The sequence below is a fragment of the Chiloscyllium plagiosum genome, chromosome 23, assembly GCF_004010195.1.
Source record: "Chiloscyllium plagiosum isolate BGI_BamShark_2017 chromosome 23, ASM401019v2, whole genome shotgun sequence".
In the NCBI taxonomy this organism is placed as follows: Eukaryota; Metazoa; Chordata; class Chondrichthyes; order Orectolobiformes; family Hemiscylliidae; genus Chiloscyllium; species Chiloscyllium plagiosum.
The window spans coordinates 19,493,939-19,521,016 of NC_057732.1; the positions used below are offsets into that span (position 1 = coordinate 19,493,939).

General features: G+C 39.1%; 1 protein-coding gene across 2 annotated transcripts in view; it reads right to left on the minus strand.

Moving 5' to 3' along the window:
• Nucleotides 1-15,050: 15,050 nt before the first annotated feature.
• The window catches only part of LOC122561674 (inhibitor of nuclear factor kappa-B kinase-interacting protein-like), a 28,676-nt gene continuing 16,648 nt past the window's right edge, over nt 15,051-27,078 (minus strand). For both annotated transcript variants that reach the window (XM_043713655.1, XM_043713657.1), the window contains exon 3: nt 15,051-16,102. In XM_043713655.1, coding sequence (XP_043569590.1) covers nt 15,344-16,102 — 759 coding nt within the window. In that variant the 3' untranslated portion in view covers nt 15,051-15,343. The remainder of the gene's footprint in view (nt 16,103-27,078) is intronic.

The window sequence follows — 27,078 nt, forward strand, 5'->3', positions numbered from 1 at the left end:
GTGTCTACAGCTAGTGAATCCATTCATTCGTAGTGATAATGGGTCATTGGCCACTCTTGGCCTCAAAATAACATTGTGTAAAAGTCGAACTCATGGCACCCCCATTTTGCCAGCATCAGTGTTAGCACGCTGTAATGTCTGAATTAATCCAAATGGTATCCATATGGTACAGTCATAGCACTGTCACTTGATAGAAGATTGTGTGTTCAGGGATTTGAGCACAATATTGCTGTCAGTGAAGGAATGTTGCACAGTTACCAATGCTATTTTTCAGAGGGCTGTTCAACCAATGCTCTCACTGCCCTCGTCGACGTAAATATTTAATGTCACTACTTCAGAGGAGCATAGGGAAGCTTTCACTCATTTGCTGGTCATTGTCTGTCAACCAATATTACTAAAAAGCAATTATATGGTCAGTATCACCTTGCTCCTTTGGGAATTGTGCAATGCACAAATTGTTTGACAGTTTCCTGCATTGTAAAGGTGATGTTGTTACACTTATAACATGATGACATTATGAAAGAAGTTATATAAATCCATGTTCTTTCTTTTTTAGTCATAAAGGGAAATTACCTGAAATGAGTCGAATTTCTTTAAATATACAAATTTGGGTCTTATGTTGATTGTAAATCCCCGAAGATTCAATCATGCAGAAATAGACATGTGCCAAGCATGTGCCATCTCTTGTACCAGGTGTTGAGCAACTGACTAGTAATTGTTAAAACAACCATTGGAGAACACTCAAGAAACAATTATAGATTTTAAGCTTTTGTTTTCATCAGTTCAGGAAAAGAAGCTCCCCTGTTTGAAGTCTTTGATGCGATTGCCAGGCCATCAGCCTCTCCCCATGTCCTCAACTCTACCCCAAGACTTTATCAGCTGGCCAGCTCAGCATAAGAGTATCCTATGATTAAGACTAAACAATTTGCTGTAGACTAGCCCAGAGTTCCACTAACTAGAGTATTGAGTACAGGAGTTGGGAGGTCCTGTTGTGGCTGTACAGGACATTGGTTAGGCCACTGTTGGAATATTGCGTGCAATTCTGGTCTCCTTCCTATTGGAAAGATGTTGTGAAACCTGAGAGGGTTCAGAAAAGATTTGCAAGGATGTTGCCGGGTTGGAGGATTTGAACTATAAGGAGAAGTTGAACAGGCTAGGGCTGTTTTCCCTGTAGCGTCGGAAGCTAAGGGTGACCTTATAGAGGTTTATAAAATCATGAGGGGCAGAGATAGGATAAATAGAGAAATGTCTTTTCCCTAGGGTGCAGAACTAGACGGCATAGGTTTAGGGTAAGAGGGGAAAGATATAACAGAGACCTAAGGGGCAACTTTTCACGCAGAGGGTAGTACATATATAAATGAGCTGCCAGATGAAGTGGTGGAGGCGAGTACAATTGTAACATTTAAAAGGGTATACGAATAGGAAGGATTTGGAAAGATATGGGCCGGGTGCTGGCAGGTGGGACTAGATTGGGTTGGGATATCTGGTCAGCATGGACAAGTTGGACTGAAAGGTCTGTTTCCGTGCTGTACATGTCCATGACTCTATAACCTTGTGTCCATGCAAGTTGCATTTGTCCACATTATGATAATAACAAGGGAACACAATGTATTGAATTGAAACCAATTTGCCTACTATTTAAACCAAGCTCTAGTTCTTACCACATTATAAAAGTAACCTACCACTAGAAAAGAAAGCACCATTGTCTGTTGAATATTACTGATGGAGTGTTGGTGATTTAACCAAACTCGTAAAAGGAAAGACTGTCATTGTGGAAGGTATATTGAATAAACAATGAGATAGCTTTATCTTCAATCCATCAGCCAGCTGTCATGAGCAAGTTGACCATGTATGGCAGAAACCTCATCACAATTCTTGTGCGTCACTTCCAATCTTCCTTTCAGGATGTGCCTTACATAATCCTTCCATCTTCCGGGGGCATTTACATTCAGCCCTCTTGTAGACATCCTGCCCAACATTGCCTGAAACTTCACACAGATATCTCTTAAGCACTTTAATTCTAACCAGTTTCTTATTACAGCTGATACACAAGTATCTAACTATTGTGTAATTGGTTTATGAGTTATTTATTGTTGTAGAAATTGATATGGTAGTGTGCTCTGCCTGAAGGCAGATCACTGACTTCATCCTGAGCTGTTTCCTAGATGGTTCCTTTGTCAGCAGTTATTTATCCTAGCCTTCCACAGTCAAGTGAGGATGCTGATCCCAAGTCTACCTCAGCTGAATGGGGAATCAAAACCATACTATTGGTATTAGTCTGAAACACCCATTCATCATCTAACCAATTGAACTAAGTGGTGCCCCAGAAATACATGTTTGTTGCTGAAGTTATGCAGCTTGCTAAACCTTAATATGTTTACTCATGACTATGTTATTATCAGATGAAGCTCTTGAATTCAATTAATAACTTAAACAGGAAATAAAGCTTGATGTTTGTTACAATGTCCCACTGACAGATAGTGTAATCACATGTACTGGGTGCAAGAAAATATTCAAAATCATCAAATATTTGCAATTAAAGTTTTTGGAAAAAACGAATGACATTCCACTCAGCAGTAATTGATGGATTTTGACAATGCAATGCTGGAAAAACACAAAAGGTCTCTCTCTCGCCCCTCTCTCGCCTCCTCTCTACCCCTCTCTCTCCCACCTCTCTCCCTCTCTCCCTCTCTCTCTTGCCGCACTGGAATATAGAACAGTAAGAAAAACAACTACAACAATGATTTATATTAAATCTGGATTGCACTGCCTTAAGGAGACAGTCAATCAAGACATCCAAGAAAGTGCTGGAATATTATCTGCAAAGGAAGAATATGCAGCGATATGGGGATAAGGCTGGGGAGAGGCACTAGCTGAATTACTCCTTTGGAAAGGCACCACAGATATAACTCGCCAAACTGACTCCTGTGCTGCAACTATTCCAAGATTCCACATTTTATTTTAGTTTCTTCACTCTTGCAATTTAGTTTTTATTTGAAAAAAAAGGTGCTTCCAGCTTATGCTCATGAGGATCGGCTATTTTGAGATTGTGGTAGCTAAAGAAATCTTATCTTTTTCTTGGTCTTTACCTTAGTTGCATTTTCTTGGCTATTGTTCTTTCCTTTGATAACACAACATGCCAATTTCCTAAAATAATGATGCTGGAACAGCTCTGTTCTTTCCACCTGGGAGCACAGCCCTCAGCACAATCATTCCAAATGCCTTCTTAATATCTGTTACAGATTTGAAGTTGGAGAACACTACAAACACAGTGAGGAAGATGGGTTTAGTCAAAGGAAGGAATTTCTAAACTTTTGTTATCATCCTGTCAACTTTGAGTTACAGATACACTGACTGAACATTTATCATGATTCGGAGATGCCGGTGTTGGACTGGGGTGTACAAAGTTAAAAATCACACAACACCAGGTTATAGTCCGACAGGTTTAATTGGAAGCACACTAGCTTTCGGAGTGATGCTCCTGATGAAGGAGCGTCGCTCCGAAAGCTAGTGTGCTTCCAATTAAACCTGTTGGACTATAACCTGGTGTTGTGTGATTTTTAACTTTGTGCACATTTATCGTCATTCTTGTTTCAAAGGAGCCTCATACTCTGCATGTACAAGCTAAGAGTCATTCATGTGTCTGGAAAAAAATATAGCAAGTGATTCATTGATAGAATGCGTGACAGAAATGAAGTGCTAAGGTGCAATTGGATGTAAAATATGGTTGCTATGAAATTCATTGATGTCAATATATTGCAATTGTTAATGTGACATATATTAATGTGACATCAAAATGTGTTAACAAAGAATTGTTGATGGATAATGCAAATAATTGTTAAAGACTCATTTTCATTCTTCTTTATAGAGAGGTGATGCAAAATATGTGTTTTACATATATTAATTAATATCTTCTCAAAGTTTGGATTGTGACCTAGTGGCACATGGGTGGAGGTCCAGTTTTTTGGCAGAAGGGCTTTAATAATTCATGAGGTCAGCACTTTTCATGATTTTAAACTGTTATGTGTAAAAGGTGACTGAAGGCCTCCTGATGGGTTAATGGAAGTTTCTTTATATTGTGAGGTTTCTGAACAAGAGGAAAGAAAAAAAAATAAGCAACTGACTTAGCAGAAGATAGAATGAGCAAGATTTTTGAAATATATTTAGTGAAAAGCTTCTGAATTCAGTTTGAAGGGGATCTGACTGAAGGCAGATACAAGAACAGTTTTTTCCAGAAAAATAAGTTTGTTCAGAGCAGTTAAAGAAACAAGTTATCTCAGTATAAAGGTTTCAGTTTGTGAAAACTGCTCAACCGGAGTGTGTTGATTAGAAATTGTAAATACTGTATCTTTTTACTGTTCTGTATTTTTGATTGTGGAATGAAATGACTGTTTTAAAACAAGGGATTATGAAAGGATTTGCTGCAGTTTTAAAAAGCAAGTTGCTGAAATTCATTCTAAGTCACATTTACAATGCTGCTTTATTTAATCAGGTTGTATGGGCCAGTATGGGGATGTATACAAAGTGAATTTCAGCCAGCAACTAGTTGCTGATTGGCTGTGGACACTCCCCATTGTGGGTGCCAAAGGCCATCCGCCTGATACCAACTATCCGGTTGGCTCCTGGGTAACTGGACAGCTTGTGGGTGTGAAGAAGACTAACAGAAGCCTTTGGACTGCTGAAAAGGCAGAATGTTTCTCAGTGTGTCTCTCTGCTCAGTAAAATACTCAAAGCCTGAAAGAAAGTCAATTTAATTTCTCCCAACAGTACTGTAAACTGCCGCTTTTAACCCATAAATCAGAGATTTTATAATTTGTGAACCAGTTGCTTTGTACCCACTGTGAAGTGGTGAAAGAACCAAAAGGAAAAAGTCAAAGAAGTGAAAAATGTGAGTAATCAATGAACACTCCATCGAATCTTGACAACTGTTGCTGTTTAGCTGTTTTCTCCAGTACTTCTTTCCCCTCCATCCATAAAATATTCTTTCGTTGGTTTGGGCATGTGAAGGGATTTTAACAGTTTAAATTATAGTTTAAATGTTAACATTATGTGGTAACAGTTCATAGTAGTTTACCTGTGGTTAGAATATATTTATTTGTAATAAATACTATTTCTTGTTAACTATAGAAACCTGGCCACTATTTTCTATTAATTGGGTCTATCCAATAAGTAAATTAAGGACCTCCTGTACTTTAATAAATCTTTTCACTATTCATTGCTGATGTATCCAGGAATAGTGGAGCCTGAATTCCAGCACACTTCTCCATTGAGGCATAACTAAATCTGCAATGGTTATTAAATGCAGAAAAAGTCTTAGGATTTCAGTTTACAGTCCAAAAACATTTGCTGGTCAGAGGACTCAAACTTAAAAGACGTTGTACAGTTAAGGAAGGAAAGTGAGTTATGAGGAAAGGCTGGATAGGCTGGGACTTGTTTCCCTGAACTATCGGAGACTGTGGAACGATCTTATAGAGGTTTATATTATCATGAGGGCTGTAGATAAGGTGAATAGCCAAGATCATTTTCCAAGGGTAGAGAAGTACAAATCTAGAGGGAACAGAATTTAAGATGAGAGAGTAAAGGTTAAAAAGGGATCTGAGAGGCAACTTTTTCATTGAGAGGGTGGTGCTTGTATGGAAGGTGCTGGCAGAGATTTAGATATAGATTTATTTAATATTACCATTTGCATCTAGGTACAGTAAAAAGTGTATGATATCACTATGCTCCGGTGCAATCAAAATTGCAAAACAAATTATTGAATAAATAGTATAAATTGTAAAATATTGAATAAATTGATTTTAAATTTATGTTACTGAAATAGTTTTAAAAGTTAGTCTTTCCCACTCTGTAATCTTCATCCTCTCTGCTTATTCAGTCACCGCCATCCAACATTGCCCCTGGGTCTGGCAATGTATTCCTTTTCTGTGGAATTGGTAGAGTCAGATAATTACAACATTTAAAAGACATTTGGACATGTGAATAAGAAAGATTTACAGGGATATGGGGCAAATTCAGGCAAAAAGGATTAGTTTAGTTCGGGAAAGCTGGTTAGTGTGGAGGAGTTGGACCAGTGGGTCTAATTCTGTGCTGTATGACTCTATAATGATGTTTGGGTGTAGATGAGATTTTGTTTCACCAGCTTTAAAATCTTTTAAACTGTTGTATTCAGATAGCATGGTTTGTTTTATTTTATTTCTTTTGTATATTAAACATATTTTATCTTTAAAACCAAATATGCCATCTTATATCTTTTAAGTTCAATGAAAAATCCTAAATTATTTTTTTTAAAGTATGAAATCTCAGCAAGGTTTCATTCCAAAAATCTGACTTTTCGAGTTGTAACATCAGCTGGGATCATAACAGATGGCAGATGATTGTTCTTCCAGAGGTAGCTTTGTAAAAAAATCTGCAGCCACCCTTTTCCCAGAATGGATGCCATGGCACATGAAGTTCCCTTTAATTTAAATTCACTATCTCAATGATGCATTCCAGCTTGTTAATTGCAGGGCTAGATTCCACAAGGGAGTCCTTCTTCTGAAGGTTACCATTGTTTGGAGCAAAAGTATGTTACAATAATGGCTTCTCACTGGAATGGAGGGTGGGGGTATTGATATGTGAAAACTGGCTGCTGGCCAACAATGGGAATAATACATTTACAACACAGAGTTTCAATGAGCTGTTGTCAGAGTTTGCCAGATATCCTTTGATGTAGATACTGAGATTTCAATCCTTCTCTTTGCATAATAAGTTTCAGAGGATGGTCTTTAGTTCTGGCAACAGTCAATTATCTTACTCCCAGGGACATTTACATGGCTCAGAGTTATCTATAAATGCCAGATGAATAATTTAAATACATTAGTCATTATTTTGTGTCACATTTTCTGGGAATGGTGGACTTACAAATCAGGTGACTTTAGTGGCCATCTTAACTGTTTTCTCCAAAACCCAAGTCAAATTTAAAGATTAATAGTCCATAATACAGATCGTTAGGAGATGTACCAAGCAACATTGTCTATGAAACAGAAATTGCTGGAGAAACTCAGCATATATGGCAACATCTGCAGAGAGAAAGCTGAGTTCATGTTTCAGGTCTAGTGAATGGGAGTGTTTTTTTACTGTCAAATGAGTATGAAGGAGAGCTGTATTATATTCTGAGGAATTTATTTCCAAATGGCTCTTGAGTTCTGCTCATAATGGATACTGAATGACTACTAATAGCATGGGAAGTATGAAAAGGCAGGGGATTGATACAGGCATAAAGAGTTTCAGAGCCATAAGAAGCATGTGGGATGTAAGGTGTGAGGCAGTTAGAGTTTTAAGGCAGATCTTCTAACCAATCCACCTCAGTGTTCACCAGCCCGGCAGTTGCGAATGCTTGGCTTCAGGGGTGGATGTGAAACAACTCCACAGAGGCCAGTATCCAGTCGCCCTTTATTTACACATGGAAAGTCCTTGATACTGGTCCAGCTCCCTCGGAGCCAGCTGTCAGTGTCAGAATGTCTGACACTTTTTTCTCTCTTTCAATTTCCACCACCAGGAAGAAAGGAAACGCCCAAGTGGCCAGTGACAAGCAGTGCCCTTCACATCAAAGGGCAATGCTGCATGATCAAACAGTGGAGGGGAGGGCAGGGATTAAATCAAAATATTGTTGGAGGAGGAACCTCCACTCCATTCTCTACACTCCCTGCGATGCCCACCTCTCCCCGAACAATTCGAGGGTGTGGGTGTACACCGTGTGCTCCTTTTCCAGAGACACCCGGGGTCTTACATAACCGCAGAAGAAGGGTACACTCTTTTTTTCCTTTTAAAATGCTACTACAGTAAATGCTCTGAAGCTATTTCTTCAGTCAGAGGATCCAGGAATAAAGTAAAAGTCATTAATTGCAGCTAAGCCAGTCAGCCATGAAATAAAAAAGCAATTTTACACAGGAGGAGTAGTGGAAATCTGGAATTCTCTGCCTGAAACTGTTGTAAAGGCTGAGGATAAATTGAAATTTTCAAGACAGATGTGAAACAACTCCACAGGGGCTGGTATCCAGTCACTAAGTCATCCTTTATTTACATGTGGAGAGTCCTTAACACTGATCCAGCTCCCTCAGAGCCAGCTCTCAGAGTGGACAGGATGCCTGACACTCCTCTTTTTTTTAATCATTAACCCCACTAACTGCAGTAGTGCTTATTTTTCCCCAGCACCCATGTTGTGTGTGTGCAGTTCTGAGACACAGTGAAAGACACAAGGTGCACAAATCTTTATTTAGTTTACACCACCAGGAAGAAAGGAAACACCTGAGTGGCCAGTGACAAGCAGTGCCCCTCACATTAAAGGGCAGTGCTATGTGATCAAACAGTGAAGGTGGGGGGCAGGGATTAAATCAAAATAGAGTTGGAGGGGGAAATAATGCACGTCACTCCCTGCGGCGCCCACCTCTCCCTGAACAACTCCAGGGTGTAGGTGGAGACCGCGTGCTCCTTCTCCAGAGACACCTGGGCTCTAACATAACCGCAGAAGAGGGGTACACTCCTGTTTTTATTTTATTATTTTTTTTTGGAAAAAGCCCCACACTACCGCCTAACTGCGGTAGTGCTTATTTTTTCCCCAGCACCCATGTTGTGTGTGTGCAGGTGTGAGACACAGTGAGAGACACAAGGTGCACGAATCTTTATTCAATTTCCACCACCAGGAAGATAGGGAAACACCCGAGTGGCCAGTGACAAGCAGTGCCCTTCACAACAAAGGGCAATGCTGTGTGACTCTCCCCTGTTAATATTGGTCGTCCAGGGCTTTCTGATTGGCCCAGGGTTAAGAAACTCAAACAAGAATTTCGTAGCCAACAAGGTCAACCTGGTTCCATTCACTATACCGGCCATTCTGGCTTTCCTGCTGAAATGGGCAACTTCACATTTATCCGGGTCACACTGCATCTGCCACATATTTGCCCACTCACTCAACTTATCTAAATTACCCAGTAGCCTCTTTACATGCTCCTCACATTTGATGTTTTCACCTAATTCTCTTGATTTCCTGATTGCATTAGCTTCTCTACCAAAATACAACATCTGGTTATTTATCCACTTCGTGACTCCGAGCAGTTGCTGTACGCAAATTAGCAGCCACATTTATTTAAATAAGCAGTAAACTATTTAAATAGGGAAAGCTTGCAAAACTCGGTGGTGCAGAAGGATCTGGATGTTCGGGTACATAAACCACATGAGGTTGGAATGGAGATACAGCAAGTGATTGGGAAGTTGGATGGAATATTGTTCTTTATTTGGGGGGCTATGCAGTATAAAAATAGGTAGGTTTTACTGCTGCTGTGCAGAACACTTTTTGACACCACGCCTGGAGTAATTTTGATCTCCTTCCTTGCTTCAGAAGCAGTTCACAAAGTTCACCCGTTCCTCGAATGAAGGGCTTATCTGATGAGGAAGTGTTGAACGGATAGAACCTGTATTCATTGGAATTTAGCAGACTGGCAGGTGATCCACAGGATGCATACTGAGAGTGTTTCCTGTAATAGAAGGGACTAAAATTAGGGGAGGTAGATTAAAAATAGGAGGTTGCCCTTTTTAGACAGAAATTAGGAGAATTGTTTTCTTTTAAGAGGTTGTTCTCTTCTCTTGAAATAGTGGAGGTGGGTCTTTAAGTTTTTCTAGGCTGATAGGTTTTTGATAGCCAAGGGAGTCAAGAGAGGTATGGGGACAGACAAGACAAGAGCTGAGATTACAAGCAGACTAACCATGATATTATTGAATGGTGGAGCAGGCTTGAAGGACCAAATGGCATCTCCCTGCTCCTAAGTCACATGTTTCTATAACTTGACTTCCAATGAGTGGCAACATCAGTCTTCCTGGTTGCTGCTTTTTGAAGTCGGCGAGCGGATGCCAGTAATTCACCGCAGCAGTAGCTAATGAAGAAGAGAAGCACATCACCAAGCCTACCTTTTCAAGTAAATGTCAGTAGTGGATTCACCTTAGTCATTGTAAACTGGCAGGTGATGACTTGTTTTCATTTTTTAATCTTTTACAGGCCTTTTGCAGAGATTTGTAATGAAGCGTCAAAATCAGGTGAGAAAGTGTTATCTAATCCTCCAATCAATACATTCATAATGTTCCCACACAGGCTCCCCTAATGGAGATGTTGGTAGATTATCTACCCAAATAAACCAACATTATGCATGTCTTGGATCCCTGATTTACACCCAGAGACAGTACTAGTGCTGAGATTGTTTGTGGGGAAGGATAATTGAGTTCTGCTCCCAAATGTTATCTATTGACTGCTGGAAAATAGTCTGGCTCCAGTGGAATAATCTGGTAGTGTCAGGGGCTACTCTTCTGCCTTATTGAATCACTAATCGATACTGAGCACAGGGTTCCCAGGGTTGCCCAATGACCAGCTGAGCTGGTGCAATTGTGCGTTTCCATATGTACATGTAAGTCTAAGTGTATTGTCTACTTGTGGGTGTACTTGGATTTATGCATATTGTTTTCATGTGGGGGGGGGGCAGGTGCTCATGAGACAGTTAAGGCTGAACCACGTTGGTGTGGGATTGGAGTCACATATGTGTGAAGTAAGAGTGGCAGGTCTCCTTCATAGAAGGGCATTGTTGAACTAGTGGGTCTTGTCAAGTCCCATTCATCTGGCAGCTAGTCAGCACATGCTGATTTTAAAATTCTCATCCTTGTTATCAACTCCTTCCACCCTGTCTCTGTTATCTCCTCCAATGCCACAACTCTCTAACATATTGGCACTCGCTACTAATTCTTGTCCCTTGATCAGCCCAGATTTTTATCCCACCTCCACTGCTGGTTGTGCTTTCATTTGCCTAGTTCCCAAGCTCTGGATCTCCCTCCTTACATGTCTTCACCTCCCGGTCTTGCTTTCCTCCTCAAAATATGCCTCAAATCTTACACCGATTCGGACAAGTCTCGAGTTATCTGACCTAGAATCGTCAAAAGTGTCTTCGTTTCATATTTTGTTTTATCACGCTGCAATGAGCAGCCATAGGACATTTCATATAATTAGGTGCCGTACAAACCGAAGTTGTTGTTTGTCAGATTTTCTCACTTCCATGGCTCACAGCTTTTTGTTTCTTGATTTTACTTTTAATTCAATTCAAACTCTCAAGGTGCTATGGTGGGATTTGAACTTGCGTTCTCTGGGGGAAATTACAATCCAGTTCTAATAAAGAATGGCTGACGTTTATCAATTTACAAAAAATACATCAAGAAATCCTCCCCCAGCACCCATGGTGTGTGTGTGCAGGTGTGAGACACAGTGAGAGACACAAAGTGCATGAATCTTTATTCAAATTCCACCACCAGGAAGATAGGAAAACACCCGAGTGGCCAGTGACAAGCACTGCCCTTCACATCAAAGGGCAATGCTGTGTGATCAAAACAGTGAAGAGGAGGGTAGGGACTAAATAAAAATAGAGTTGGAGGGGGAAATAATGCACTCCACTCCCTGCGGCGCCCACCTCTCTCTGAACAACTCCAGGGTGTTGGAGGACACCGCGTGCTCCTTCTCCAAGGACACCCGGGCCCTAACATAATCGTGGAACAGGGGTGCACTCCTGTTTTTATTTTTTTAAATTTTTTTCCTCTTTGACTAAATCAAAATGGAGTTGGAGGGAGAAATGATGCACTCCACTCTCCTGGTTATATATTTACCTTTTTCTTTTTTTTTTCCCCACACTACCATCGAAGTGCGGTAGTGCTTATTTTTACACTCCTGTTTTTAATCTGTCAGCCGGAACTCCCTGAGTGGACCAGATTAACAGCCGCAATGGGAACTCCACCTGGCTGACCTCATTACAATCACTATAGGTAGGTCTTATTTCATTCTGCACCTAATCTTTCAGAGTGAAAACCGACCTTTTTTCTAATTAATTGATGTGATGTTAGTGTTACTGGCTGGGCTAGCATTTATTGCCTTTCTATGTTTACCCCTCAGAAGGTTGGGTTAGTTGCTTTCTTTAACCACTGTAGTCTATTTGCTGTAGATAAACCCACAATGCCATTAGGGAGGGAATTCCAAAGTTTTGACACGGTAAAGGAATTGCAATATATTTCCAAGTCCGTAAGAAATAGGAACAGGAATAGGCTGTGGAGCCTGGTCCACCATTCAATGGGATCATGGCTGATTTGACATTCCTCATATGCCCTTTCCTGCATTTTCCCCTTAACCCATGACTCCCCCGCCGTTCAAGTATCTAAATTAGCCTTAAATATACACTCTGTCTCCATGGCAAAATTCCAAAGACTCTCAACTCTCCGAAGAAGAAATTCTTCCTCTCAGTCTTAAATTGGCCTCCAGAATCTCCCATGAGGAGAAACACCCTCTCAGCATTTACTCTGTCAAGTCCTTTATGAATCTTTCATGTCTCAATAAGATCATTTCTCATTCTTTTAAATTCCAGTGTAGAGTCCCAATCTGTTTAGCCTTTGCTCACAAGACAAGCACCCATCCTAGGGATCATCCTAGTTAACCATCGCCAATAAAATTATATCTTTCAATAATTAAGGGAACTGTTCACATATTCTAGATGTGGTCTCACCATCACCTTTATTGTTGCAGTAAGACCACTCTTGTATTCCAACTCCTTTGAAATAAGGGCCAAAATTCCATTACCATTCCTGGTTAGGTGCTGCACCTGTGTGCTAGATTTCTATGTCTTCTGCACAAGTATCCCCAAGTCCCTTTGTGTTGCAGTTTTCTACAGTTTTTCTTTTAACTAATAGCTGTTCTCCTTTCTCAAGTGAATAACTTCACATTTTCCCACATTATACCCCATTTGCTAACTTTCTTAACCCACTAATATCTCTCTGTAAACTGTTTGTATCCCTCTTGCTAACTGTCTTTTCACCTACTCAGGATGGTGAATGGCTTGGGGGAACTGTCAGGTGGTGGTGTTGCCTTGTATCTGTTGCCCTTATCCTTTTAGATGGTTGTGGTCATGGATTTGGAAGATGTTAAATAAGGAGCAGTGGTGAATTTCTGCATTGCATCTTACAGATGGTAACTGCTGATACTGAGCACCGGTGTTAGAGGGAGTGAACGTGATACAAATCAAGCAGGCTGATTTGTTCTGGATGACATCAAGCTTGTTGAGTTTTGTTGCAGCTGCACTCATCCAGGCTAGTGGGGAGTATTCCATCACACTCCTGACTTGTGCCTTGTAGACAGTACACAGACTTTGAGTGAGAAGACAAGTTACTCACATCAGACATGTTAGTCACTGCATTCATGAGTGTTGAGAGTTTGGTCAATGGTTGTGGTCATGGATTTGGAAGATGTTAAATAAGGAGCAGTGGTGAATTTCTGCATTGCATCTTACAGATGGTAACTGGCATGGTCAATGGTAACCCCAGGCTGTTCACAGTAGGGTATTCAGTGACTGTAATGTCACTGAATGTTAAAGGGGATATGGTTAGATTCTCTCTTCTTGGCGACTGGTATTGCTTGCTCAAATCTGGATATTATCCAGATCCTGCTACATTCGGGAATTAACTGCTTCAGTATCTGAGTTGTGAATGGTCCTGAAAATTGTACATCATCTGCAATATCTATGCTTCTAACATTATGATTGAGGGAAGGGAACTGATGATGCAGCTGAAAATGGTTGGCCCTGATAGACTGGAACTTCTGTGGTGCAGTGGTAGCGACCATACCTCTGAGGAAGAAGACCCAGGTTCAAGAACTCCTGCAGAGCTGAGATATCTGGAGCTGAGCTGAGATGATTGACTACCAAAAAATAAGACTAGTATGGCTCCAACCAGCCTTAGAGTGGCCATTTTTACAAAGAGGTCAGGTGTGGAGGAGAGCAACCATCTCAACACAGTGGGAGAAGACTAATGTGTCATTGCTTCCATGATTGTGAAGTCAGCCACCATGTTTCCAGTGGTGACCGATTGCACTAACTCCAGCTAGGAAAAGGATAGCCACTTAGAATAGAAATGAGGAGAAATTTCTTCACCCAGGCAGTAAATGGTGAATCTTTAGAATATGCCACATCAGAGGGCTGAGAATGTTCAGTCCACAAATATACTCAAAGATGAGATTGCTAGATCTTAGATACAAAGGGAGTTACTGGACCTGGGAATACAGTGGCAAAGTAGCTAGTGTAGAATATTAACCATTGTCTTATTGAATGGGCAGCAAGCTTGAGCACAATCCTCTCCTTCTCTCTATTTCTCACGTACTTTATCACATGCCAATGCCATCTGAAAGAATTTCACGTACAATGAATTACATTACAGTTCAGTGACGGGATAATTGTAAGTAATTTTAATAATGCAGGTCAATTAAAGGTAATTTAACATGCAATACTAGAATAAATATATGGTTTGGATGCTAAAGATAGCAAGTTAATACACTATGAGTATCTAATGAATGACAACAGTTCATACATATCAAATGTATCATTGCAAATGGTGGCAAGGTAATAATTTGTACAAAGTCTTAAAATTTAATACTACAGGACAACACATTCCACTGTGGAGAAATAGAACATCATTTTATCAACAGACCTTCACGTGAGTTCCCACTCTCAATCATATTATTTTGAAAGATATTCGACTATATCAGGCACCCTACCACAAAAACAAACTGAAGACTATATCAGTCTCGACCATGCTTCAGGACTGCCAGTCCCAATGGTCAACCAACTTGAATGATGAATGATGTTAAACATTTCCAGTAAGACAGAGAAAATACCTCAAAAAGAGCAAATTTCATTATCAGCAAAAGCATAGGCAAAGAAGTTATATCATTGAGTAGAAGTAGACACGAAACGTGACAGACATTTCTCTCAGCAATTTTTGTGCAGAGGTCAACATATGTCTGTTTGACAACAAAAAAAAAAGAAATTTCAGATGAATATGTTCAATATTGTGCTAGAATCTTATGGTTCAGCTTCAGGATTAGGACTTACCATTATGTTATAATTCACAAATATTTTTTAAACTTACTTTTCATTGTATCTGGTGAAATTCTATAAGCATATCATTACAGACTCAATGATACTGCAGTGTAAATAATAGAATCTGAGTGTGTAAAACATTTTATTTTAAAAAGCACAACTTATTCTGAAAATATATTGCATTCCAAACCTCTGCTGCAGTCTGAGGAAAAGTCACTTGCTTGTCTTTTCCATTTCTTAAAATTTTTCATGAGAAGGGAATAAATATTATAACATCATGCCTATTGTAATGCAACACAACCCAATATCCTTAGTAATATGAAAACAAAGAACTCTGGCATGAATGCAAATCAGGTTGACAGCTTTAGATAATTACACTTAAAATCTCCAAACTCTTATCTTGCTGGAGGAAAAATCTATGATCACTGACCCAGAGTAGTGACCTGACTTAGACAATCCTTTGCATTCTGACTGTCATTTGCAATTGCAGTGCAATTAGCTAGTTCTTTTCTTAAATTGGCAAGCTCCTCATTTCTTTTCAGTAGATCAGAAGAAATTTGACCAATCCTTCCAAACAGATCATTTATTTGTGGTTCCAAGAGAGAGAAACTCTTTCTGACATTGTAAACCTTAGGTTTAAGGTCATTGGCAAACATTACTGCTTTAACAAGTTTAGCTCGACTATCTTCCAAACTCAAAAGTCTGTCTGAAAGATTAATATCTTCAACCTTCAATTCAGTCAATTTCTTCTGTAGTAATTCAATTCTGTCTGTATTTCCAGATACCATATTCTTAAGTTGGGTGACTCTTTCAACACTTGTCGCAATTAAGTTCCCGATGTTGTGAACAGCAGTTTTTTCGACATTACTCACCTTGTTTTCCAGTTCACGCAAAGAATCTTTCAGCAAACTAATATCTGAATCCAGACCAGATATCCGTCGAATGTCAGTTCTGACACCAGAAAGTTTTGTGGTGACATCGCTAGATATTTGAACTGTATTCTTGTCTATCCTGTCAATGGTATCAGAAAGAGAAACTAATTTTTCATCCAATTTATTTCGTTTTTCTGTGATGCTGGATGACCATATCTTCATTTTCATGATTTCTGTTTGCAGGTATTCTACTTGCTTCAGCAGTGAATGATCTTTGAGTTTGCTCATAATTTCTTGTGCACTTTCACACTATGCAGAGAGAAACAAACTATGTCAATGATACCATAAGTATAAAATTACAAATTCATTTGCATGTTTGTTCTTTCATTATATAGATTAGTAATAATTGTATTGTATCTTTTCATCTTTATCAATAACATGTCAAAATGTGTGCATATGCAATAGATTAACTTGAAATGTACTGTTATTATTTCAGCAAGTACAGCATCAGTTTTGTACCCAAGTTCCCACAAACAGCAATGAAATAAATGACCATTAATATTCTTGTTCTGTGTTGGCTGATGAAGAAATATTAGTGCTCTTCCTCAAACGCTGCTATGAAATATTCAAGAAACATCTTAATCAAAAGTACATTGTATGCAGACACATTATCTCATCTGAAGCACAATGCAGGGGCTCTGCTGTACTAGAGCTGACATTGTGCCTTCAGTTAATGCAATTCCTATATTTAAAGAGGGGGTTGTCATCTAGTCAGGTCAAGACCAATTGAAATTAAGGAACAGATGATAGTTATATGTTAGTTAAGGGATTACTAAGTGACCACTTGACTGGGTATAAGAGGAATACATAACTTGTGATGAGAATGGAAATAAAATCCTGATGCGAAAACTATATGCATCTAGATTGACCGGCAAGTATTTTATTAAGTTTTCGGAGGTATTTAGAGAGAAGACAATGGTAGTGTAGTAGATGTAATTTATCTGGACTTTCAAAACACTTTTGGTAAGGTGCTTCATAATATATTAATGACTAAGATCAGAGAATGTAGATTCAAAGGACAAGTGATGAAATGGATTGCTCGTTCCTCTCAGGTTAGAAAACAGTGTGGGAGTTAAAGGCGGTTATTCAGAGTGGCTGCAATTGGAAATAGTGTTCCAGAAGGGAGAATGCTGGGGGCACTGTTTTTCATAATTTACATCCACAATGTAGACTTGGGAATCAAAAGTAGCATTACTGAATATGTGGCTAACACCAAATTAGGGAGAAAAGTCAATACTGATGAGGTCTTTAACAAATTACAATGAGATATTAATGAACTTGCAGAATGGACAAATAATTGGCAAAAGAAGCTCAACATAGATAAGCCAGAGATAGTATATTTTGGTAGGAGGGATCAGGCAGTAAAAGTTCTTACTTGGAAGATGCAAGTCTAGATGGAGTACAGAAAAAAATGGATCGCTGAGTACAAATACAATAATAAAGGCGATGAAATAAATCAAACCAAACACACAACTATTTCTTGAGGTATAGAATTGAAGAGTAAGGAGGTTATGCAAAACCTATATCAAGGGTTGGTTAGATCACACTTGTACTTCTCGTCACCATGTTATAAAAAGTACTTCAAAGCACTGGAGAAGGTTCAGAGAAAAGTAACATTGATAATGCCAGAAATACATACGTATGCGTGACAGGAAAGAATTGACTACTTTTTTTTCTTGAAAAACAAAAGGCTGAATAATTATCTAACAGTTATTGAAATGATGAAAACTGTTTACAGAATGGATAAAGGGAATGCTTCCTCTCATAAGTAAAAGCATAACTGGAGGCTATAAAAATAATATAAATAATTGCTAAGAAATCTAGTAGCAATTCAGAATAAATTTATTTAATTAAAACAATGATAAGAATGTGGAAATTGCTAACACAGGAAGTGGTTAAAATAAATAGCTTTGCAACAGTTAAGGTAAATCAAGCTTATGAGGGAGGTGATTATAAGGATGGATTTAGATGGGGAAGATGAGAGAAGTATTGTGCATTACATAGATAGCGATGTCGCCAGATCAAATTAAGTAGCCTGTATCTGCCATCCGTAGCAGGTCCTGCCAATATCTGACTCCAGACCCAAAGCAATATGGTTCTTTACTGGGATGGTAAATAAATGCTGGCCTAACATGGACAAATTTTTAAAACATTACACAATCCTCTGAAAACTCTGGACTCAAATTCTTCAGATGAGACTGCTAACTGAGCCAAGTTAACACGCATATAAATTACATAGTTTGCTGCTGTCAAATAATTAGTTACCAAAACATGTTTTATTCTGCAGCTGCCTTTGTGGATTCTACTTACGTGATGTGCCATCATTCATATGGAATTACCAAATCAAATAATTTCTGTCTGTTACTTAACATCGCAGTATGAAGTAACTCAATACTGTCCATAAGGTCAGGTATGTCTAAAATTCTAAATAATCAAACGTTATCCTCAACTATAGGTTAGGTAAATTTATGTCACAATGGAGCCTGTTTTAGGTCACAATGTCCTTAGGTTACAGAATGTCAATAAACCCCACATTACAAGTCACTTTGGTCTGTCTCAATAGCTGTGAATTCTTGGCTTGCTTATGAAGGTGTTAATCCAGGCTGTAATTTACATGCATAACTATTTTTGTGAATGTGAAAACAAATTACTGGATAAACTCAACTGGTCTCTGACAGTGTCTGTGGAGAGAAAAAAGCAGAGTTAATGCTTTGAATCTAACATGATTATTTGCAACCAACAGAGACCACTTCCCTTAGATCCTCTTAGTATTTTCAATTTTGTTACATTTCTGCTGTACCTGCATCAGACAGCAGTTGAAAACGTTGCAGCTGTACAGGCCACTGTTGGAATATTGCGTGCAATTCTGGTCTCCTTCCTATCGGAAAGATGTTGTGAAACTTGAAAGTGTTCAGAAAAGATTTACAAGGATGTTGCCCGGGTTGGAGGATATGAGCTATGGGGAGAGGCTGAACAGGCTGGGGCTGTTTTCCCAGGAGTGTTGGAGGCTGAGGGATGACCTTATAAAGGTTTACAAAATTATGAGGGACATAGATAGGATAAATAGACAAAGTCTTTTCCCTGGGGTAGGGGAGTCCAGAACTAGAGGGCATAGGTTTAGGGTGAGAGGGAAAAAATATGAAAGAGACCTAAGGAGCAACTTTTTCACGCAGAGGGTGGTACATGAATGGAATGAGCTGCCAGAGGATGTGGTGGAGGCTGGTACAATTGCAACATTTAAGAGGCATTTGGATGGGTATATGAATAGGAAGGGTTTGGAGGGATATGGGCCGGGTGCTGGCAGGTGGGACTAGATTGGGTTGGGATATCTGGTCGGCATGGACGGGTTGGACCGAAGGGTCTGTTTCCATGCTGCACATCTCTATGACTCTATAAGAAAACTCAGACCTTCAAGACAATATTAGCATTAACTGGCACATTCATGGCCCATCTGTGACTTTCATCATACATATTGTCCTGTATCTTTCACTTACTTTGTTATTTTTGGTAACCTATCTCAGATTTAAAGTTAAAAATTGATCTGCCATCAATTGCCAGTTGTATAAGAGTTCCAAACTTCTATCTTCTATGTGTAGTATTTTAAAATTTCACTTCTGAAAGGTTTGAAATGTTTGGCTACTATCCCTAATCCTTAAATATATAAACAACAGAATAGGGTATTAACTGTTACACTTAATGCCTTGAAAATGCTGATCACTCCTTAATCTTCAAACTTCCAGGAAATACAATCATAGTTTGCATGATGTCCCCACATGACTTAACCCTTAGAATCCTGGTATCATTTTCATAAATCTACATACCACGTCTGTCACAGCCAACACATCCTTGCTAAGAACTAATCATTGTACCACAGGTTTAGTTCAACAATAGCTTTATACAGCTATAGCATAACCTCTACACCATCATGTTCATAGCCTTTTAGCTATAAAGGCCAAATTTACCTGCTTTACTGATTATTTTCTATACCTATTCACAACACTTTAATGATCCCTGTACAGGGGTCACAAGTCTACTAGTATCTCCAGCATTTCCAGCTTTACACCTCTTGGAAGTTACTTTGATGTATTCTTCTTAGGTCCAAAGCCATATGACCTCATATTTGCCTGCGCTGTAATCCATTTGTCCCAGTTTTAAACACATTATGAAATTATGAATAACTCTTGGTGCTTTTAGGATATTACTCAAATGATTCACATTGCTGTCTATCATTGTGCCAATGGTAAAACTGATGATGTGGCTTTCTATCTAATCAAAGTTATTAATAAATACTGGCAATAGTTGAGGTCCCAACATTAAAGAACAGTGATTGTCACATCCTGCCATGTACAGTACCTGTCCTTTATTCTAATTGTCTCCTACCACTTAACCAAGCTCCTAACCAGCTCAACAACTTTTCCTGAAGTCCACATTCAATCCCCGTTCCTAAATTCTATTCTCTAGTAAGTTTCTGTCAAAAGATTAGGCTCACAGGTTTAGTGCTCCCTAGGTTTTGTCTCCCTCGCTTGAACACCAGGTGCAATTCTAACATATAAACCTTTAGCTAAAAACCTTTAGCCATGACAGTTAAGGCATCTTTAATGTTCTCACAATTTCTTTGGCCTTCTGAGAATGAAAACCACCTGGGCTGAATGGACTAATTCTGATCCTATATCTTATGGTCTTGGGGATTTTTTTAACTCCATATATGCCACTGTTTTCCTCATTTCTATCAATTTGCTTTCAAAGGCATATTGGGAGTAGGTAGGAAAGTAGATATGAAACCCAAGAACAACTGTCATCGTAGGGAATGGTAGATAGGCTTGACAGAACACATGAACATACTTTCCATTATCACTCCTTTCTCTTGTCTGTTCCATTGGGGCATGAAGAAAAAGGTCAGACTAAATTGCTAGGGCAAGGGCTTCGCATACGTGACTTGAGTGTAAAAGATTATCATTCTAGAATGGGAAAGGATATTGGAGAGTAGCAATGATAATTAAGGTGAAAGGGAGAAATGATACAACATAAAGAATTCTGACTCCTGAATATGGGGGTGAGTGGGAGGATGGGAGATGCCTCTGACACTTTGAAAGCTGCACAAGCAAATGATCTGGCATATTTAGCAATAATTATTGCAATAATATCCACATTATCCTGTAAACGTCCAGCATGAATGAGAAATATATCTGTAATTATTGACACCAACTACAATAACTCACCAGTTAGAAATGTGGGTACACCAGCATCTTAGATTAGGACAAGGCTATTTTAGTGTGTTTTCAATGCGCATACCATAAGCCAATAGTTGAAGCTTGAATCACTTTGTTAGGTTTCTAAATTGGAGTATTTGTGTTTGGGCTCCCAAGACTGTAAAGAGGACAGGAGGATTTGACAGGCAGATAACCCAACCACAGAATTTGTATTAATTGTAGTGTGAAACACAGAGAAGGGACACCCATCCATTGATATGTATCATTCTTTAATCATATTTGCCTGGCAATGATAAAAGGGCTTTAAGACTAAGTTCATTGTAAAGAACTGAGCTAATTGGTTTCAGGACTTTCCATTTACCTAAACATTTTTAAGGGAAAGAATACTAAATAAAGCAAATGTAATTAAATCTCTGGTAAAATTCCTTTGTTGAAAGAAAGATTCAAATAAGGTCTAAAGTTACCTCAAACAGACAGTAACCATGAAAAAAGCTGGATTTAAGTGTTATCTTTACAATTATAACTGCATTTTCTAATGAGACAAAGGAAAATACTAAAGAAGCTGGAACTAATGATCAAAGAACATGAATTCAAATCCCATCATGGTGGTAACAGTTAAAGGGACCATGAAGCAGCTAATTCTACTGGTTCTCCAATGCTTTTTTAAGGAAGGCAACCATCCTTATCCTGTCAGAGCTACATGAGACTCCAGTTGCACACCATTATGGCTACCTCTTAACTGTCCTTTGAAGTGGCCAAGTAAGCCAGCTAGGGTAACTGAAATGGGACACAACTATAAACTTTCCCGGGCCTGAGAACAAATGAAAGAAAATAAAGCATGCATTGCAAAAATAATTCTGTGTTAAGTTTGAAAGAACCCAATCTATTTGCAAATATACATTATTTCTTTTATATTTTGTGAAAGTTATAGACTCATATGGTTGTTAGAGTATGAGCAACAGCATCTTCCCTAAATTATGTACAAAAACAGGAAATGTTGAAACAAAAATCAGGTGAGCAGCACTTGTGAAGAGAGCAACTGGATTCATATATTGTGTGCAACTATGTTCAAACAAGAAGTTTAAAACCCCTGAACTGCACTTAAAACAGGAACAGACGAAAGGGAACAAGCAAGAAAACACAAAACGAGAATGCAAATGGGATTACAAAAACGGGAAACCTACCAGCTACATTCCCAAGTTTAATGCCACTATATTCAGTTTTAATGTCCCTATGTCAAATGTGGATATAGCTCAGAGACCGATGGGTGGGGGAAGCCAGCAGGGAGATGGAAATGTTTGGGGTTGAATCGAATGGCAGCCCATTCTTTGCCACCACTTCCTGACTGCAGCAGCCAGATTGAGATGTTGGTTGGATGATAGACATGCAGGCCTCTGATAACTGCCTACAACCAGTGAATGAAGGACAAGGAGGCACACGTGATTGGGTGAATGGAGAAGCAGGTCATTGGGTGAATGAAGCACAGGTAATCAGGAGAATGGGATATAGGTGATTGGTAGTAGGAAGAAGTCTGGAGTCCAGAAATAGAACTGAAGGCTAGAATCAAGAAGGGTCAGGAGAAATCACATGCTGTACAGAACATGAGAAGCCAGAATCGAGGTGATTCATCTTCTAGTCTTGGTAATTCAGGTCTGATTGGTCCTTAAATGACTCTGCAGTAGTCTACATACATTTTAACAATAACCCTTTATTTATAGATTCAACATGTAGAGTTGTGGATTTACACAATTTCCTCCAAATAAATGCTCTCTTAGTCATGTAACCTTATCATCATATTACAGTCTCTTGGGTTAACAGCATGAACCTATTACTTCACCTCTCTGACTCCATCTGTCCATGTCTCTGTTTATTTATACACCCCACTCCCTCCATAAAATCTCAAACATCACAGGGTCAGTTTCTCAGGTGGATTAACAACCATCACTTAATATTGTTTGAATTTGTTTCTAAGGTCAATGGTCTCTTACACTCTTCCTTTTCTAACCTGGATTGTGCATTCCTTGAATATTTGTAGAGCTTCCAGTCGGTCAACTGTCATCATCAGAATCAGAGTAGAATGTCTATTTGGTTTATTTTCAATATTACAAAAGGTATTTGAATTCTCTGTACATTTTGTGATACTTCTACCAAATATTATCACTGTGTTCTGCTCTCTCAAGGAAGGAACTGTTGTTAGTGTGAATCCATACTCCTTTCCCAGCTGAGGAATTAACAATTCTCTTACTTGATGATGATTCAAGTTCCTCATTTGTTTTTCTCTTCACAATTTCTCACTCTATCATGGTCTTCTTCATAACATGAGGCTTGCAAGTTGAAAGAAGTTGTGTTCGCACTCTTCTCCCCATCAACAATTCCTCTGGAGATAATTCATTTTGTCATGGTGATGATCATTAACTCAACAGCTAGATGAATACTATTTTTTCAATTTTTTTTAATAGTTCTAACTCCTCTTTCTGTGACACAATTTGCTTGTGGTAATGAGGTGAATTCATCCTTTGAAAGAACTCAAATTTCTTGACAGATTCTCTCCATTTCTCTCATGGCAATCCATGGTCAGGTATAATCACGTCAGAAATGTCAAATGAATTTGGTTTAATGATTTTGTCACTATCTGCTGTGATACTGTGGAGACAGTTTATCTCAATTCACCTGGAGTCAATAATATGGAAGCCTCTTTCAACTCACATAAGCTCATTCCTAACCTTTCCCAAGCTCCTGGTAGAATCGTGATGATTTTGCCCAACACTGATATTCCTTGCAATGACATAATCTGTGAGGAATATTCTTTCTGATAATTAGAGGTATTAACAATCTTTAATTAAATACTAACAAATCATCTGTATTTATTCAATATTTCATTGCTTAAAGTATTGTCAAACAAGTATGAGTTTAATCAGAATATATCCTGGCCATCTATCCTGATGATATTTTCTAATCTGAGGATGTTCTTTGTCTCTGTTTTGAGTTTCTCTAACTTCTTTCAACATTTTCTTTGATGTGTTAATCAGTTTCCTGTTACTGATGATAGAGATATTGCCATCTCCATTATCAACTCCAAACCTGGTCTTTCAGCCTCTTAAATGGTACCTGGATAAAGTAACAGCTGTTTGCTTGGTCCTTCTCTTGGCATATTCTGTGACTGAGTCATATCGCATCAAACACAATTTGAAGCGCCAAATGCCAGATTGCAGCTTTGTAATTGCATTAATGTGAAAAGGAACTATAGGCATATAATCTGTATCAATCTTGAATCTTAGCTGTATGACACAGTGAGAGAAATTCTCATGCACATATTGCGATAGGGCTTTCTTTTTCAAAATTGTGCTGCACTTTTTCTTGATTTCCATTACGACCTTGAAGCATAATACACTGATTTACATTTCCATTTTTCTGAACTTGTCACAGCTCTGCATCTGAAACTGTGGATGACGCAGCTGCAGCTATGAATGTTGCTAAGTGGATTATAATGTCATAGAGATATACAGCACAGAAACAGCCCCTTCTGTCCAACTTGTCCATGCCAACCAGATTTCTTAAAACAAGGAGACCAGAATTGTGTGCAGTATTCCAAAAGTGACCTAACCAATGTTTTTTCAGGTGCAACATACCATCTCAACTCCTCCACTCAATGCATTGACCAATATTATCTTGGCTAACCTGTCTACCTGTGACTCCATCTTCAAGGCACTACAAACCTGCATTCTCTGTCTTTTTGCTGTCAACATTCCCCAGGATCCTCCCATTAAGCGTGTAAGTCCAGCCCTGATTTGCCCTACCAAAATGCAATACCTCACATTTATCTGAATTACACTCTGCTACTCCTTGGCCCATCTGATCAAGATCCCATTGTACTCTGAAGTAAACTTCTTCACTATTCACTTCACCACCAATTTTGGTGTCAGCTGCAAACTTATTAACCATTGCTCCTATTTTTACATCCAAATCATTTATGTAACTGACAAAAAAGCACTGGACCCAACACTAATCCTTGAGGCAAACCACTGGTCACAGTCCTCCAGTCTGAAAAACAACTCTCCACCATCACTCTCTGTCACCTACGTCCAAGCCAATTTTGTATCCAAATGGCTCGCTCTCCCTGAATTACGTGATTTAACCTTGCTAACCTGTCTACCATGCAGAACCTTGTCAAATGTGTTGCTGAAGTCCATATACACAACACACTCCTTTCTGTTTTCAATCTTTTTCATCACTTCTTCAAAAAACTCAATCAAATTGGTGAGACATGATTTCCCACATACAAAGCCATATTGACTATCCCTAATTAGCTATTGTCTTCCCAAATACACGTACATCCTGTCCCTCAGAATCCCCTCCAACAACTTACCCACCACTGACGTCAGGCTCACCGGTCTGTAGTCCCTTGCCTTTTCTTTTCACCTCTCTTAAAAAATGACACCATGTTAGCCAACCTCCAGTCTTCCATCACCTCACCCGTGGCTATCGGTGATACAAATATCTCAGCAAGCGGCCCAGTAATCATTTCCCTAGCTTCCCATAAAGTTCTGGGATGCTGTCCCAGGGATTTGTCTACCTTTAAGCACCACCTCCTCTGTAATATAAACATTTTTCAAGACTTCTTTGATGAACATTCCAGCACCACTGTTGGTTTAGATTCAACAGCTCTCTAAATGGTTCACTGATTGCTAATAGATTGGATAAAATCTATTGGATAAAAATTTCACTTTTTGATGAACTATCCCTAGAAATCTTTTTAGCTCTGTTATGTTCTCGGGTTACAGAAATTCTTTGACCACCTTCAATATTCCTGTAGCTTGCACCGTAAATTTTAAGAACTTGATAATAGGATTCGCAAATTCACTTCGTGTTAAGCTTCCTCATGTTTTCAGCTATCCCAACTCGATGATCATGTTCTTCCTTTGTTGAATCATGTATTAGAATATCATTAGTTGAGTTCCAAGAAGGACAAGGAGGCCAAAGTGTAAACAGCAAGTGTCTTATTATGAAGATGTTTAGTCTTCAAGCAGCGAGGTTAGTCTAAGTTGTTTCCTGCCCAAAATGGCCAATGTCGTGTGAGTGGACTCTCAAGGTGATAGTTCACCATACTTAACACGAATACATGTCATCCATATGGGACATTATTTCATCCTGTCCTTGAAGTATCTGGCATAGTTGATGGTCCACTTACTAAATGTAGATTGAAGAGCAGATTTTTATGAATAAAGTAACATGCATTTAAGGCTTTAAAAGATTCTCATCCAACCCTTGTTTAGTGCTTTCTGTTCAATATTTCCACCAGTCATCACAGAGGTGCACTTCTTATGGGTCTTCTACCATCAGGAATGGTTCAGAGAGTGGTAGAGATGGGTCAAAGGTCCCACTGATTCCTGGCCCTGAAGCTCTGCTGCAGCTCATACTTTGATCCTGCTCTCTCAGTCATGTTGGCTACTCACTGGAAGTGGAAGAATTTTCTCTGTAGTCTAACTATTTCTGTATCTTGCTACCTTCATAACATATCTTCAGTAATGGCTATTTTTGGTTTTTACTTTGTTACATATAGTGTCCATGTGCTTCTACCTTGTTGCCACTAGATGGTTGAGGTGATAGGGGTCTGAGTGCCTCTTACATAACACTACAAACGTCTGTGGACATCTTATCAACATTGCTTTACTCAAAGACTAACAATATAAAATTATACTTGCTCACAATGTCTCATCCATGAGATCTCTTCCCAGGTCTTTTCGTCACCTAATCATATATCATTACAATGTGATCTCTTATGCATGCTATTATCCCATTACTTCTCAGGGGCATACAGGAGCATCTTTGGTGAGCAGGTAGGGATGATGGAGACAAGATCAAAAGGGTTGGTAGGCAGAAAGGTGGTGAGAGATTTGCGCTGGTATTCAATTGTGGAGCATTGGTGCAGCAGATATACGAGATTCAGCAGGTAAGTGCTGGAAATGTGTTGCTGGAAAAGCGCAGCAGGTCAGGCAGCATCCAGGGAACAGGAGA